Below are 16,545 nucleotides of genomic sequence, written 5' to 3' on the forward strand. Positions count from 1 at the left end.
AACAGCGTAAGTTCGTCACCATCATAGAGCACAGATGGGCTACTTCGAACGGCGAATTCTCGAGCCACTGTGGCTCTCCGAGACCATCAGCGTCTTGAATTCATCATCTGGTGGGCGAAACCTCCCGTTGATATTGCATGAAGATGGTTTCATCTATTTTCCTACACACTCGCCATACAACAACATGCGCCAGACATAATCATCATGACTCATTGATTTCTCCTTCTCCTTCTTCTTTTTCTTTTAAACAAAAAAAATTTAAAGAGAAATTCATCAAAATCATCATCAGGTTATGCCGGCTTCAGGTGCCATCCTAGCCATACTTGGGCTATGTTCCCGCCGTTTGTCCACAAGATCGGCATAAGCATCTAGGCTTGCGCCCATTGCTTTAACCATGTCAAATATATGCACACCTTTAAAAGTTTCTGCCCACAATCGGACGACAGCACTTGCAAGTTGCCTCAGTTTTGCACCCTCGCTGGTCACCAATTCCATCGGCACAGAAATCGAGCTTGGCCCAGCAAGTGAGGGGTCGACGGGAACTGCAAATTCAGTCTCATCCAGCATACGTCGAATGTTTTGTAAAAGATCCCTTTCCTCCGGTGGTGTCGCTGGGTCTGACGCTGTCATGGCTGACAGAGTGCCTAGCCATTTAGCTAGCAACAGCGCGCACTCAAAGTTGCACACTGGTAAGGACATGGTCAGTCAATCCCAGTCACGTGGTAGCTGGCACAATACTGACGTGAATGCTCTATGCTCCACTCGGCGGACTTTGCCCGTGCAACGTAATTCACCCCGGCCTTGACAAGCATAGACAATACGAGCACAGCCTGAAACACCGCGCGGTGTAGTCTGAAGCTGCGATGCAACAAGGGCGTGCTGTTCAGTGCCGATGCGATCATCGTCGAGTCTCTGGTCTCAAGGGCACGGCTTGGAGATATGTCCGTGTATAAGCGAATATACGCTAGCCGCAGAAGAGCAGCGGCGTTGAACGCAAGCGATCCCCCGGGGCTCGAGTCAGTGCCCATCGAATACCCGGACTCTGCAGCTCGAAGTTGGTGCCGATGTTCAAAGCTAGTCTGCCACACTCGCAGTGCCTGCGAAACCTCCTCGACGTCCTCCGGTTTCAATGTTCGTTGCACGCCGTATGGCGAAGCAGCTGCAAAAGATGTATGCTTCAAAAGATATACATGTTGAATCAAAGCATGGATCAATATATAATGGCCAAGTGAGGAAAGATTATTTGGGAAGCCCTGGGTAGTGCGGTTGAATAGTCGTGAGAAGGCTCCGTGCACGGTCATGTCGGCCCCAGGTGTGGTCTGCCGCAGTTCTTGCCATTGCCAGGCAGAGTCGGCTCTCCAAAGTCTTGATCGCGCCGGCATGTACAAATTGAGCTCTGCAGTAAGAAGAAGTGGCGGCATATCGTATGCTGTGCTACAGAGATTAAAGAAACAAAAGGCAATTAGTTTTGTTCGATTAGCGCCTTCCAACCGTATCCATGCCTCCCATTCATTGAGAGACGACGGGCTGGTCTCTCCGTTCAGACTTTCCTCGCGGATCAGAATGGCCAGATTGCTCTGCAATGACAAGGCCTCTTGAAGAATTGTTTTGGCGCCCCACAGGCCTACGGCAAACAGAAGGAGGACTGCTTGGATCGTTTCGAGTCTGGCTCCTGGGGTATTAGGAGAGCTGGATGATCGTTTTAGCTCAGGGCACCGACTTCGAACAAGTACAAGGTTGCCAGTTCTTGGTGTATATTTTGAGAACTTACCATGCTTCGCGATGGGTATCATGAGTTACGGATCGTTCAGAGACCGCCGATGCAAAAGAGTGCCTGTAGCTTGTGCTAGGGGACGGTCTTGTTGAATGCGGGCTGTACGACGCGGCTGTTGGTAGCAAGGCGTCTACTTCGGAACTGTGTCGTCTCTTAATTTGTTCCAGGGCAACAGTTCTCGCCGCATACCACAAGGCATAGCCTCTGTTGCTCTCAAATCTATATTGAGCACCAACTGCCAGTATTGCCAGGAGCAACTCCGGAGCCACGTCGACAGGAACCAGGGTAGGCAAATGCAGAAATGGTATGTGGTCATGAAATCCGCCGATATAGCCCTCGAGAAACCGCGATAATGTGTGACGAGACGGAAAGATGAAATCGCTCGGCAAAACTGCTGAAAACTCATCAAGATGACCCTTCATGATGTTATAGTCTGCGGCCGAAATTCGAAGTAGATTTTCTCTTATCGAGTCTTCGCGTGACCGCTGCCCTGTATCAATCAGCTCTCGAATATCGGGGGCTAGAGAACCAAAATGAGAAGGAAATTGTGACAAAGGCCGAGAGTGACTTCTCACGTTTCCTTGTCCAGGCACCTTTGCCCACATACTGAATTGTTGTTCGGACTTAAAATGTGGAGGCAAAATACATGCAGAGCCGGCAAACTCGTCCAAGAATAGGTTGTAGTCGTCGTACCCCGGTTGCGCGGACTGAGGTGCAAAATCTGACGACAACATAGACTCTGATTGTTCGTGACGAGGACGGTCGGGACAACTTCTCACGGATTCATCGAAAATTTTGACTCCATTATGATGAACAGTATCCTGCTGCGACATATCATCAAGCATCGGCGGTCCGGTATTGACCTCGGTTGCCAGAGCAGCGTCAGAGAGAACATCGAGATTGCAGGCCATGGATCGTGGAGTAGCAGCATGGGGATCTTGTGTGAGGTGATGGTGACCAGATCCAACGACCGGATTGACAGCGGTGTGATGATACACCGGCCGGTGTTGTGTCGACTGTTGGTGTTGAAGTGATCCGTGTTGATTCATGGAAGCTTGGTGTGATCCCATAGGCTCTACGTCGATGTTGCCGTCTGACATCGATGCCTTGTGAGAGGTTGTACTAGAAGACACCTTTCTTTGCTGCTTGCCATCTCTGTCTCCATCATTAAGGTGAACGAGTTTCTCGTGCCTGACGAGAAGATCACTGATGTCCATATAAGTATACTTCTATTCAGACCATATTCAAGCCAATATAAGTTGATGAGGAGCAGAGTACAATGGGATGAAAAATGAATAAATATGCATGTGTGTATAGAATGGGTGTACGTAGCAGAGAAAGCCAGGACACGAACTTGTGGCGTGGGACTTGGAACGGCTCGCCTATACTACCCGAGGACACCGTTTGCGCGCTTTTTGTGCTTGGTTGCCAGGTGTTGGGAGAAGTGCTGGTGAGGGGGAGTGGTATACTGGTGCATGCCAGAGGGACGTGACTATGACGTTGGAGGCAGACAGGTGTCTCATAGCTTACCGTCGTCCAAAAGTTTTCCCACAACGATCCCAGTTGCAACCAAATGGTTTCTCTTTTGTATGAGTTCTTTCATGCCGTTGAACGTGTTCAACTCGCCTGTCATGGTTGATATTCGTTAGCATAGCTTGCTCTAGTCAGACAGTTGTCAAGGAAAACTGGTCACGTACCTAAATCTCTTGCTACAGTATTTGCACGGTAACGTCTTGGGCTTCTGGCCGCGGTTTTGTGCTGGTTCCCCCAAGGCAAGACTGGCTCCCTGCGCATGAGGAGGGCCGCCGCCGAGCCCGTGGTGTATAGGAAGCATGATGACGCCCAGAAAACACACAACGTTGACCAATGCCTTTCACTCTGCATTACTCCCTCCGTGAAGGAGGGTGAGTCTTGCACGCTCGGGATTTTTGGAGACGTTGGGGGAAAAGAAGGAACCTCTGTGGGGTGCCACTGACATAAGCCCTGTCAAGTAGGCAGTAGATTTGCGCTGACGGAATGAAAAGACCCTCACGGTGGCTTCCACCTTCCCCGTCGTAACTCCTCGTGAATGCTCGTGATATTTTGTGCTATGACGATAAGGTGAGGAGGTCCCTTTACTGAGGCCCGGGGCAGGGAGGGTGTGAAAAGCAACTCGCTAACTTGCGGAAGGAGATGATGATAGCCCAGTCATTAGATGACGAGTAAAGACTGGAGAACCGAGCAGGGATTACGACACGAAAATGCGGAGAGGAGCTCAATCCCGGTCAAGAGTGTTTAGCGCGACTGAATGTCTGCGTACCGGACGAGGAAGACCTCCCACAACTTCGAAGGGAAAACAGAAACGTCAGCATGGATTAGAACTCGGCAGGAAAGAGGGGAGGACAGCCCGTTCTGGCGTCAGGGCATTGTAAAAAAGCGATCAAAACATTGGCACTGCCAAAACATCGATACCAAGACTAGGTGCAGAATCAGAGCATGGGATCAAGGGCAAGGTTGGCCAGTGTGGGAAACAAGGCGAGGCCAAGACGGCATGGCATGTTCTTGGAGCGAAGCCACCGAAATGCAGTGGCAAAAACATTCGTGCCCTTGCACATGCCCATGGCCCCAGAAAATGCCATGTGCCAACCTGGGGCCTGGGGTGGGAAAGCTTGCTTCCAAATTGGGCAAAAGGAACCATTCGCAACTGGAGGCAAGCGAGGCGATGTTCTCGGAAGGTTGTAACAAGCGCGTTTCGACTCTCGCCGTTCCTTGGATGCAGAGAGACGGGGTCGAGGAATCTTTGCTGCACCCTTCTCTCCAAAATATCCAAACGATATCCAGGCTTCAGGTGGGGGCGGGCGCGCGGGCGCGGGTATCCCCCCATGGGGTCAAGTCAAGACCTGGGGTCAACTCCGCATTGGAGAAGATGGGTAGCTTCGTTGAACTTTTGAAGCCATGGCGCGCCTGCTGGGGACTGGGACAACCATGCAGGCATGCCTCCTTTGGCAACTCGCAATCATGGCCTCTGGTGGCGTTGATCGCATTGAGGAGCACACAAAAACCGCAGCCAAACGAGGCTCGGGTCCGGTGGCACACCAAGCTCTGTGGAACTGCTCCAGTACCGGCGAACCGGTCATGGGATGCCGGTTCCGAGTAGCAATTCGCTCGTGTTTCCATCCTCCTTTGGCAACATCGGAAAGCTAGATGTGCATCCAAACTGATGATTCCCCATGTACTCCGCAGTGGCGTTATCCATTGGATACCATCTCTCGGGAACCTTCCAACGGCCGTCAACGATGAAAGCACACGCGAACAGCAGTGGAAGGAGGAAGACCGGACACAGAAGCTTTCTGATGCTCTGGCCTTGCGACCAAGCAGCTACTGCGACACCCCGACTCTTAGTGGTGTGCCGATCGCAGTACTTTGTCAGGTTAGCCTTGTCTGCAACGTGTTATTATTAGATGGTCTGAGGTGAGGAAGGGCTGGTGCAACGCGGCCCCCGTCTGAGACTCTCGAGACCCTGGAGCGGAGCCGGAAGGACGGAGCAGACAACCACTGTAAACCCGCGGATAAGGGCCGAGTCGAGATTGGCGGTTTCAAGGTTTCCTTCAGACTGACGTTAGAGGGAGGTCGTGTGCTGTCCTCGTCGGTTGTGCTGCAACTCATGATGCCTTGTCCTCTATAATCGGTCCCCAACGGTGGTGTCCAACAGGACGGGACACCCTCGGCCCTAGTCGCAAAACACATGACACCGCTCTGTTATTACCGTATCATGGCGGCGAGCGTAGACACATGGAAAAGGGTGATGACATGACGGTATGTCGGGCCGCTCTGGTCAGATAATCAGCTGTCCAAGATGTATGATTGGAAAGTCACTCCCAAGGTGCGGCTGTGGTATCGTTGGATTGTTAGCGCGACCATTCTCTGAGGCTGTGGGCGTGTTCTGCAACATCACACATCACTCACACCCTGCAGATTGCATCGAATTGGTTGTCATAGCGTGGGGGCCCGAGACCCAAACCTGACGCCCCAGTTGGCTGAGCCAAGGTTCTCTGTTGAGTGGCAGCCATGACAGCTGCCTACTTCGCTCCTCGCGTCGTCATGCTTCAGTGTCGTGTTTGTCCATCTTGAATATCAGCCAGCCTTCTTCAGCCACTGTTACCTGTCGCATATGTCGTAAGAGGGAAATGCAGAGTTTGTGCGGCTAGGCATTGGCGGCAGGCTAGCATGTGCTCAGTCGTTGTCCCTGTTGAAACGCACAGACGAGTTCAATGTGTAGGGAATTATCACGGTCCCAAGTCCCGGTGCGGATGCGGAATCAATCCATCAACCACGGCAAATGTGCAGGCCCGTAGCTCGCAGCTGCAATACGACCAGTCGACATCAAAAGCGTCAGATCCGCTGTGGGCTTTGCTCAAATCTGTCGATCATGAGGCGTCCTCCAGAGTGGCCATTGTCGGCGCGGTATGATGAAGGATGCGACATGTTTTACGCTCGACGAACTTTCCACCGGCGAGCAGGAAAAGCAGACGGTCGGCCGAGTCAGCGCTCCTTCCCCCGCCTGGCCCGCAACTGCCCAAGTACTGACTCGTACTCCTTTTGGCATACATGTACTCCGTAATCGTGTCCCTGGGTAGCTGCTCAGTACTTGCTTGGTAGTAACTCGCTTCTTCAGTCCTTGATTTTTTGTATACATTTTCTATCGCCTTGGAAACATCGTACAGCCTGCAAGACTCTAGTCCGGTGCCTTCTGTCAAGTCATCCTTGCTCCAAAACTGGTCTGCGTACCGTCCCAATGGAAACAATACGTATGCGTGGCTCGAGACCAACATGGCCCCCGTCGATTGAAAACAAGACAGAGAAGGAGGAATACGACCCCCATTCTCGCTGAACAGCTAGTAACGATACCAGGCGACACGAGCGATGGCTCTGCCATGGGGAGTCCATTCCCGACAATTCAGCGTACAGAGTGCGACCTTGAGGCCAAAACTTGCCAGTTCTCTGCGCCTACTCCCGCTGTGCAGGAACTGGCTGACTGAACAGTCATGTCGACTCAACAAGGTCTAAACAAGCATCTTTGCCGTTTGCCAGTCGTTTCATGAGCTGATGCAAAAAGTCACATGTCCCGCAAACCATACATTTTACAGCCAGCTGCAGAATATGTCACCCTTTGTCATTCTCGACGACAGAGATTCGGGCCAAGGTCCTCTCACGCCGATTCGTGTAGTTGTGATGTTTACATCTTGACATCTAGCCTGTACGGCCCCAAATCTCTTGATCATTGGCATTCAGCAAATGCGGCCCGCGCCCAGAGATTACAAGCATGTCATGGACTCACAGTTGTCCATTCGACATTGGTCGAGGTCGAACAAGAATTCTCAAGCCGGGGCGCCAAGATATCAAACCCAATTCAGGCACGTCCTCGGGAAAATACCTCTTGTCAATTACCTACTGTGCTCCGACGGATCGCAGTCCTTGGGGACTATTGTGAAATGATGCGTGCCTTATCATGCCATTGCCTTTTTGTGACTATGCAACGGCCTGGAAACCAATCGGTGGGAGATGCGGCGTTTAAACACATACCGTCAAACCATGCTATCGAATGTTAGCACAAGTACGTAACCCCAGCCGTCCACGGGTACTTTGCGAGGATCTCCTGGTCATGTTGTCATACGCAAGCATTTCGTCGCTGCAAGATGACGGCTAAGAAAAAATGGACGACTCAGAAGTTGGAACAAATAATTCTCGTGTACAAGATGGGAAATGTAGCCGACAAATATCAGCCGTTGCCTTCTCCCATCGTGAGAATGCAAGTACAGACCCGCAGCCGCCCCATCTGAACCATCATGAGTGCTTACTCTTGGTCAACCTCGACTGTCGTCGGACTCATTTCCACAGAATTCAGACACACGATCAAGACTGTTGCTTATCCCTGCAGAGAATATCCGACCTCGCCACTCTCACTGCCCAATTTCACCAGTCTAGCGCGCATCTCCTCGGCGCGCTGTCTATCGCCACGGCTCAGCTTGGAGAAGTCGACCCTGTCGACGTAGTTGGCGATGCCGTGCTGCAAGACGTTGCGTGCGCGGAGCTGACTACCACCAGAGTGGCCGACGGAGCCGTGCAAAGTGACGCGGTCCTTTTTCGCATCATAGACACCACGGTGCAAGATGTTATTGTTGTAGAAGGCGATGTCTCCGGGACCCAGCTTGACAACCAGCTGCCCGGGCAGAGCCGTCTCAAAGGGATCCGCATTGCGCTCGGTCTCGGTCCGAGGACGCTTGTGAGATGCGGGGATCAAGACGAGGGACTCATCCTCCCAGAGCGCAAGATTGTACTGCGCGTGGAAGGCGGGGCGACTGAGACGTTCCATCTCTTCTTCGGCGGAGGCCTCGGCGGGGATGTCATCGCGGTGCCATCGAAGCTCAAAGTCGCCGTCTGGCCGGACGAGCATGTTGAAGAGCTCCATGACAAGCTGGCTGTCGTCGCACTGGAGAAGTTCACGCACGATGCTCAAGATTTCCTCGGAAAAGTACTGACGGGTGAAGATGTCGTGGCCGGGCAGGTCGGGGTTCATGAGGTGCTGAACACCCCAGATGCCCTTGTCCGGCGAAAACGTCCACGGAGGGAACTGCTTGCCGACTGTACGAATGTGCGGCCACTGACCAGACCGCCCGAGCTTCTCGACCCTGAGACTGGCTTCCCGAAGTTCCTCGAGCTTGTCATCGCCGACGATGCCTCGAACGACGACAAATCCGTCTCTCTCCAGGTCCGCGAGGCGGTCGGTTGACATTTGCGCGGGCATGTTGGCGGGCAGGTTGGAAGGCCGTTTCTTCTTTTCTTTTTTGTATTTTCTAGTTATATTTTGTTTTTATTTTTATTTTTGGGGTCCATCAAGACGCAATGCGGGGTGATGTGATGTCCAAGACGAGCAGAGACTTGTACGGACTAAGACGTTGCGGGGTTGAGGACGGATGGCGTGAAAGGGCGGCCGTTTCGACATGGGACTGGGAGATGAGCAACTCATATACACGGCTACACGGGCCAGAAGTTGGAACAGAACACGCCAAAGACGGGAATCGTATCCGTATTCCGTACAAGGGTATTCCCGGGCGACGACGGACGGGCCAGAATCGCTCACGACACGACACGAGCCAGCCACAGGGTCTTTTTTTGCTTCTTCCAGACCAGAATCCATGTTCTTCAACGGCTGCCCGTGGCTGTGGCCAGTCTCGGCCGGCATGGGCATTGTGCTGCTTCGGCGTAACGTATCATCAAAGCCAGGAGCCGACAAAACATCTCCACACTCGTCTGGTGCTAAACCCGACAAGTAACATCTTTGGATCCTTTGCCCGGCTCCGTGATTCGCGGGCAGCTTAAAGTTGCCCCTAGGCCTTTGGGACCGACTGGCAGTGACATTGAACCACTGGTGAACTCATCTTTATCCAAACATCAATGCTGTTTCAGGGAGCCACGGCCGTCGTTTCTCCTCCTTGCTCACCACATTGGTCGTGACCATCCCAAATGTCTAATACACGAGCCCATGACGTCAGCGGAACGTTGGCATCAAAAATCTAAACCGGGAGACCTGAACTCTGCAGGCGTCCACCAGGCGAAAACACTTTGATAACTCGGTACAAAAAGAGTCAGCCACGACAATCTTCCGCCCGCCACCGCGCCACGAACCCCCTGACAGTCTTTTGCACCTCCAAGTCCCCCGGATCTCCTTCAAAGAGGGGCTTCTCCAGCCTCCTTTCCGAGACCTGCTCCACCTCGAGTCCCGCGTTCCGAGCAACGTCGAAAAAGCCCATGTCTAGATCTTGCTTCCACGGCCGGTAAGACGTGAAGAAGACGTACGCGGCGCTGTCGCGCGACGCACGCATGGTTTCTTTGATGGTCTTGACGAGCGCCCCGTGCTCCGAGTGGCGGAACAGCAAATCCGCAAGCACCAAGACGTCAAAGCGTTGCTGCTGCTGCTGCTGCTGCTGCTGCTGCGTCCCGTCGCCGCCCTCTTGACGTCCAGGCCCGAGTTTGGCAAGAAGCGGTGCAGGGTCGGCGCCCCAAACAAACCCAGCGGCGTCAATCGTCCGCCCAATATGCCCCTCGGGCTCAACCGTCTTGTCGCACTCGTCAATGTTCCTTTGCAGGTTGGCCACCAGGTCGGGGTCTGGAAAATCCGTCACGACCACCTTCCTGGCTCCCAGAATGCCCGCAACCAACGACGGCAAGCCGGCGCCGGCGCCCAACTCGAGGACGCATTTGCCCTCGACTCTGGAAGGGTCCTGCTCGAAGTAGTCCGACACGAACTTTGCCCCGTTCCACAGATGGTGCGCCTCGGTGGGACTGTGCCCGACCAGACGCAGCGTCACTTGCTTGCCGCTTTGCATCGTGAAGATCTGTTGCGTGGGCGGCGGCGAAGGCGGGTAGTAGTCCTCGGGGTCCTCCATTAGACCCTCGGTGCTGTAGGCCTCGTCGCCCTCCATTGCCGCTCCCTGACGGCGACACCGACGCCGACGCCGATGCCGATGCCGATGTCGATGCCGATGTCGATGCCGATGCCGATGCCGTTGCCGATGCCGGGTTGTTTCCGATTCCTCCCCATGTACTGTCTGACGTGGTCTCGGACTGTATCCGTAGGAGATTTCCTGCGCCGTAAATCACCACACGGCTGGTTGTAGACGTCCAAGCAAGCCTCGTGAACACGCGCTGCCGGGAAGCCGTTCAACTTGGAACGAAACTTTGGTCCTCCCCGTCTCGAAGCCGGACAGACGGGAGTCAACAGCTGCTGTAGCCGTGTGGCTTGCCGTGCCGTCAATTTGGTTCAACGTCTCGTGTCGAAAGATGCGAAAAATGGAGTCGTCCAAAGATTCCGGGATAAATAAAGTGGGGACCCTCGGACGGCCAACCATGTCACGTCCCACCGTCCATCATCCATGATGCAGCAAGTTTCTGACCATCTGAGGAAACTTGCCTGCCTGCCGCGTAGCTTCCATCAACCGGGATCCATCTGAAGGGCCCTGCACGGCTGGGCCGGATAAAACAAGGCGGCAACCTACCCGAGGTAGGTGTCGCCGCTCCGCCTCGTGGAAGTGCTGATCACGTCTTGCCGGTGACTCCAAGTCGTGGCTCGTGTGCAGAAATCCCGGAACGGCGGAGGGGGTGCGAAAGCGAGAGAATTGCCCTTGGCCGAGCATCAAAAGTGCGCGATCCTTTTGGCCTGTACAGAGTAGTCCTCGCCATCTGCGGAAACCTGGCGTCGTTGTCGTTGCCGTCGCCACGCAGAGCATCCCCCTGCATTGCATCATCCTGAGCCCGAGTCCCGACAGCAGTTGCGGCCTGTGATGTGTCGCCCGTCTTATATGCAGTACCGTGGATGAATAGTACAGTGAGAAAGGGAAAGCCGAGCACAACAGCAGCCGCCCGTGCCCGAATCTGCTTGTTGAGAGAGACATGACATGACATGACCAGCACCAGCACCAGCACCAGCACCAAGACAAAACAAAACAGAGTGGCTTGCCTGCACGGGAAAAAACACCCGAAACGCCGTCCAAGACGCTCGTCACCGAGACCAATCACTGCTCATCCGAATCTCTGCCTCGCCAACTCTCGAAGCATACTGACCGTGCCCTCCTCCCTCTGCTGCCAAGCCCGCCTCCTCTCCTTCATCTCCTCCGCCTTGGCCCTCTCAAACTCCTCCCTCTGCAGCTGCCTCTCCGACTTGCGTTTCTGCTCCCTCTTCCTGGCCCGCTTGAGTTCCTCCAGCCCGTCCCCTTCGCCCATGAGCTGCCGGTCGTCGCCGCCCTCCAACCCGGGACTCGTATCCCTCCACTGCCTCATCTTGTCGTTCACCTCCCTCTTCTTCTCCAGTCTACGCTCGCGGCTGCCCGGCTCCGCCCGAGGCACCAACTCCTCCAAACGCTCCTTTTGAACGGCCCTATCCGCCTTCCGGGCTCGCCGTAGCTCTTCGCGATCACCCGCCCTCTGCTCCTCCGCAAGCTCATTCCGCAGCGACAGGTCCTGAAAGGTCGGTGCCCTGGCGCCCACCACCTTCCGCCATGGATCCGACGACGGCAGCGCCGGGCCATAATCTTCGTCGTCGTCGTCGTCGTCGTCGCTGTCCCCCGTCGCGGACGTCGCTTCCCGCCCCCCAGGAATCTCCTCTGGCGGCCCGTCACGCTCGTCGCGCTCGTCTCTTCTCGCACAAGCCTCGCCCGGAGGTGAACGGTCGGCCATCGCGCACTTGGCAAACATGTCGGGGTCATACCACCCCTCGGCGAGCTCGTTCCTGTTCCATTTGCCCACAAAACTCTTCCACCTTCCCCTGGCCTCTCGCTCGTCCATGTCCCCCAGACACCGCTGCTTCTGCAGATCCAGATAGTACGCAAAGAGCGGCTCAAACGCACGGTAGTCCGACTTGGACAGCATCCGCGCCGAGAACGGCAGCGCCACATGGCCAGAGACAGCCTCCGACGCGCGACGGGACCGATTCCGCTCTCGCCGGTGACGGTGGTGACTGCGTGCGCGGTCCGCCCGGCGCGGCTCTCCGTCTGGCGATGCGCTCCGGCGCTCCGGCACCGCCGGGACGACGCGCGGCCTTGTAGTCGGCGATGGGGACCTCGTTCGCAGTTGGCGGTCGTCGCGGCGGCCGCGCCCACGATCCGGATGGGCGTGGTGCGAGCCCTCTCTCGCAGGAGGCGGCGACCTGGGCATGATTGGCCGTCTTTGACTCTTTGTGTGTGCTGGTGTGCTGGTGTGCGTTTCAAGAGGCCGTCTCGATTGAAGCTGTCTGTGGTGGGAGGGAACCGAACTCTACCACTGGCGGCTGGAGCCTGGCTCGCTCGATATTGCCCCACTTTTCGGGCTGGACATGCATGGGGAGCTCCGGCTCCCAGCTCCCGGCTCCCGCGCCGGTTCCGAGCAGACCTTCTGTGGATCGACGATTCGTCGTCCTCGCGACATCAAGTCTGTACTACTCCGTGCAGGGAGGGAGCGGATATGCATGTGACAGCGCCGTTGCCAATTCTTCTACAACCATGGATGGCGCACAGTTCTCGTCCGCGTCCGCATTTGCATTTGAGCACCAGGCGTGACGTGAAGCGACGTGACGTACGTCAAAGCGTGTTTCAAGTTGAGCAAAGCTTCTCTCTCTTCCTTTATTTCGTCTCACCTCACGGCGCGGCACATGCATCCGGCTTGCCTTTTTGTTCCCGCCACCACCACCACCCGCCCTTCTGGGCTTCTCGGGTATCTACTCCGTACAACAGCAACATCGGGCAGTTCCTCGTGTGTGTTCCGTTTCCCAGTCTCTTCCGAAATGTTCCAAGTGTGCCGTCTACCCAAGATTGACCCACAACATGTCACATTTATCGTACTGCTGCCCGTTCTTGGCCATGTATTTATTTATATTTACATGCTCCTCATTTCGTAAATTTACGCTGCAGCATCGTCAGGGCTTCGCGCCGCATTAGTGTTGCTGTGGATCGTGCAACCGATGCACTGACAGTCGTCACCACAGGGACAACTAGATGTTTCTCCCGCGCAGGTGTCGCCAAAGGGGTAGCTGACGAAGAAAAAGTCGCTAGCTGATAGAGTCTGCTCCTCGCTCAGGCCGGAAGCCGCATCGGATGGTGTTTGAGGAGCAGTAGGCGACCAGGTTCCCTCTCCATTTGCCATGCTTGGGGTTGTAGTTCCATTCATAGCTGTCTTGGTCGACTCCTCCGCCTGTCCGCTCGCCCCGTTGACGCCGTTACTCTGGCCGTTCGGGTGAGCTCCGCTGCTTTCTGTGTGGGCATGCGGTTCTTGTGCCTCGTCCATCATGGAAGACCAAGCAGAGCGTACATAACTTTGCGTTGCATCGTTGTAAGGATGGGCCGCACATCCAACACACTGGCAGGCGTCGCCGCACGTGCAGTGGTGCGACGTCCAGGATGATCCGTTAGGCGTGGGTGGCGGTTGTTGCATTGGCACAGGTCCCGTCATGCCAAACGCCTGGCTACCTCCATGCTGGAAAGCCATGGCAGCCATTAGCTGCCTCCACTGCTCAGGTTGAAGAGGTTGCAAATAAGACCCATAATGCGGAGGATAGTTGAATATGTTTGGTTGGGTATAAAAGGTATACATACCATTCCCCATGGCCATGGGATGTTGAAACGGCGGGATTAAAATCCCGTTTGGTGCGAATGGTACGCCAGGCGGCGGCATGAAGCCTCCTGGCTTCTTTTCCCGACTAGATGAGGCTGGTGTGGACGAACAGCAGCTCTTCGGTCCCGGCTTGTGACCACCATTGTCGTTGGTGCTGGGCGCAGGGGCGGGTTGCGCAGGCACCGAGACGCCGTCACCCAGACTTTCGACACCACCGCTCCCTCCACAGCAGCCTTTTGGTGCCTCTGCTTCTGGCTTCACAGAACCATCTGCAGAAGCTCCATTGTGACCAGCAGCAGGAACTGTCAGGGGACCGGGTGGCATCATAGGAGGTCCCATGGCGTACGGAAACATGGGGAACATGGCGGCCTCTGTCGGATACGAACCTTCACTTGGCGTCGTGTTCATGGAGCCGTAAAGCGGCGCTTCGGACGTGGTGGTCGAAAACCCATCGGGGGGGCTCATTTGAGGCTGGTTTACTCTGTTGTAAGACGGCAAGACGTTGAGTTGGCTGGCATCCATCCTCTGAAGTCCAGCGATATCAACAGACTGTTTCCTGCTCAAGCCTGCCTTTGCGCCCTGCTTTTGAACTCGAAAACCGGCGCTCCCAAACTTGGACGGGCTCGGGGGCGTCGTCGCGCCGCTGGTGCTGCTCGACATCTCCTTCTCCGGCTTGCTGTCCGTTGTTGAAGCTGGATCCGATGTTCCGCATCCACACTTTTGTTTCCTGGGAATGGCCGCGGTGACCGCGGCACATGAGCAAGGTCGTGAACAAGGATGAGGACATGAACTCAAGGGACGGCCAGGTTTCCGCACTGGAACCATGAGCCGTTCATTGGCGTGTGTGCACTTGGTTGAGCGATGACCACGAATGCAGGGCTCGCTACATGAAAATATGCACACGGCGTTAGTTGACAAGGCATGGGGCAATTGGGAGGGATGCATCATGTTGACGATATATCAACAAGACGGCTGTAGTAACATTTGCATGAGCATACGTACCAGGCCATCTTTTGGCCATTGATGAGAGGCATCGTGAAAGCGTCTACTTGACGAAGCCGCCGCCCGGGGGGCTATCAGACTCCGTGGCAAGATGGCGATGAGGCAAGATGCGTCTCGTATCCAAAAGAGCCGGGGCGACGGGCAGCTGTCCGGGCTCCGTCCGGTTGCCGGAAACCTCAACACCTCGAGCCGAAGAGAATCGGATGCGGCATAGATGCAGTTGGCAAGTTGGCCGAGAGTATTGAGAGTGCTGCGTCGATTGTAGTCGGTCCTGTCGATGTTGTCGGCGTTGGCGTCGTCGTTGTCGTCGTCGTCGTCGTCGTCGTCGCCGTCGCCGTAAACTGCCTCAAATGGCCCGAGGCTGACCTCTTAAGAAGCTGCCCGAAAGGCTCGGCAAAGACTCCGCGGAAAGGAGTGCGCAGGGAGAGTTCCTGTTGCCAAGGCTTCAAGATGAGCCAAGTTGCGGCGCAACGTCAGGACGCAGAGAGTCACGGGGCGCGAGCAGTCGTATGCCGAGAAATGTGAGACACAGGTTCCAGCGGAAGATGAAATGAGGTTCGAAGAATCAGTCGGCCAGTCGACGCCTCGTGGCTGCGTGGAGTTGATGGGGAATGGCCGGGCGAAGCATTGGTGTACGGACATGGAGGAGTTGGGGAAGCCAAAACGGTGCCGTGCCGTCAAAAAGTCTGGAAAGCCTGGTCAGGGAGTGTCAGGGAGTCAGACTGGGTCCCATGGTCACGGTCACAGAAGGCCAACGGTATCAAACGGCAGCGATTCTCCCCCCAGCTCCCCGCTCCAGGCTCCCGGCTGCAGAGGCTCCACATGGCAAGTGCTGACTCAACCGCCGGCCATTGACGTTTTCGGCTGGCCAGCTCAACTGTATTTATTTCCAACTTCCAACCGGACTTGGATCTGGCATCGGAATTCAGACCAAGCAATGTGCTGCTGCTAATTCCCACCCGACACACCGTAAACCTTGTCCCGAACCTCGTCGACGCGCCAATCACCGTGATGTGGTACCCTATCGAATATCACAAACTTGCGATACTTATTTTGTGCACTAGCTAGCCACCGACGCTCACTCGCTCCGTGTCAGCGGGCAAGGCCTTGACACCACCCCCCATTGTTTGAAACGCCCACGCTCTCAGCCTTGGTGGCAGGTCGCTGGAGCCTCCTCAACTGGAATGGGCCTTTGCGTGGCCATGACCGATATCCCGGTCGATTGGTTTCCACAGGCACAGACCGCACAAGCCGACGGGGCACTGAGAGAAGTCATAGAAAACGACACGGTTCGCTGTTTCTTTTCACAGAATCAAGCAAGAAGAGGATAAAAACAAAGGAGACCTTGCCGCCTGCTCTCACCCTCTAGGGCCTGTAGTCTCGCCGTTGCAAGCCTTGGATCCCAAGCCCGCCCCGCATAAGGGGGAATAATACGGAGTACTCCGTACGGAGTCGGTCAAACAACTTCAACAGGTCCCTAGTTGGTTCACAAGGGCCAAAGCCGTACAAGTCTAACTTGACCTTCCCCTACTGCACACTACCAGTTACGTGGTTGGAACTCGGGTGCTAACGTACATGGGCCCTGTGCTGCAGATTTGCACACTGCAGCACCCCGGAGGGTGTGCTCCTCCGAGCATGATCGACCGCGC

At 55.3% G+C, this 16,545-nt stretch overlaps 5 protein-coding genes across 5 annotated transcripts; all 5 read right to left on the reverse strand.

Moving 5' to 3' along the window:
• Nucleotides 1-285: 285 nt before the first annotated feature.
• Nucleotides 286-2,874, reverse strand: MAM_00733 (uncharacterized protein; the record flags this gene model as incomplete). The annotated part of the gene is made up of 4 exons (XM_040819532.1): nt 286-686; nt 743-1,689; nt 1,772-2,294; nt 2,382-2,874. 4 exons carry the CDS (start codon nt 2,872-2,874, stop codon nt 286-288), a joined length of 2,364 nt encoding a protein of 787 aa, XP_040682797.1.
• A 4,805-nt stretch (nt 2,875-7,679) lies between these two features.
• On the reverse strand, nt 7,680-8,558 carry MAM_00734 (phytanoyl-CoA dioxygenase; the record flags this gene model as incomplete). Its single annotated transcript, XM_040819533.1, has 1 exon — nt 7,680-8,558. One exon carries the CDS (start codon nt 8,556-8,558, stop codon nt 7,680-7,682), a length of 879 nt encoding a protein of 292 aa, XP_040682798.1.
• Nucleotides 8,559-9,399: 841 nt separating this feature from the next.
• Nucleotides 9,400-10,236, reverse strand: MAM_00735 (phytanoyl-CoA dioxygenase; the record flags this gene model as incomplete). The annotated part of the gene is made up of 1 exon (XM_040819534.1): nt 9,400-10,236. One exon carries the CDS (start codon nt 10,234-10,236, stop codon nt 9,400-9,402), a length of 837 nt encoding a protein of 278 aa, XP_040682799.1.
• Nucleotides 10,237-11,332: 1,096 nt separating this feature from the next.
• MAM_00736 (uncharacterized protein) lies at nt 11,333-12,463 on the reverse strand (the record flags this gene model as incomplete). The annotated part of the gene is made up of 1 exon (XM_040819535.1): nt 11,333-12,463. One exon carries the CDS (start codon nt 12,461-12,463, stop codon nt 11,333-11,335), a length of 1,131 nt encoding a protein of 376 aa, XP_040682800.1.
• A 720-nt stretch (nt 12,464-13,183) lies between these two features.
• On the reverse strand, nt 13,184-14,554 carry MAM_00737 (copper-sensing transcription factor; the record flags this gene model as incomplete). Its single annotated transcript, XM_040819536.1, has 1 exon — nt 13,184-14,554. The coding sequence occupies one exon, from the start codon at nt 14,552-14,554 to the stop codon at nt 13,184-13,186; it is 1,371 nt and encodes a 456-aa protein (XP_040682801.1).
• Nucleotides 14,555-16,545: the final 1,991 nt, after the last annotated feature.

Source organism: Metarhizium album (genome assembly GCF_000804445.1).
Source record: "Metarhizium album ARSEF 1941 chromosome Unknown scaffold_1, whole genome shotgun sequence".
Taxonomy (NCBI): Eukaryota; Fungi; Ascomycota; class Sordariomycetes; order Hypocreales; family Clavicipitaceae; genus Metarhizium; species Metarhizium album.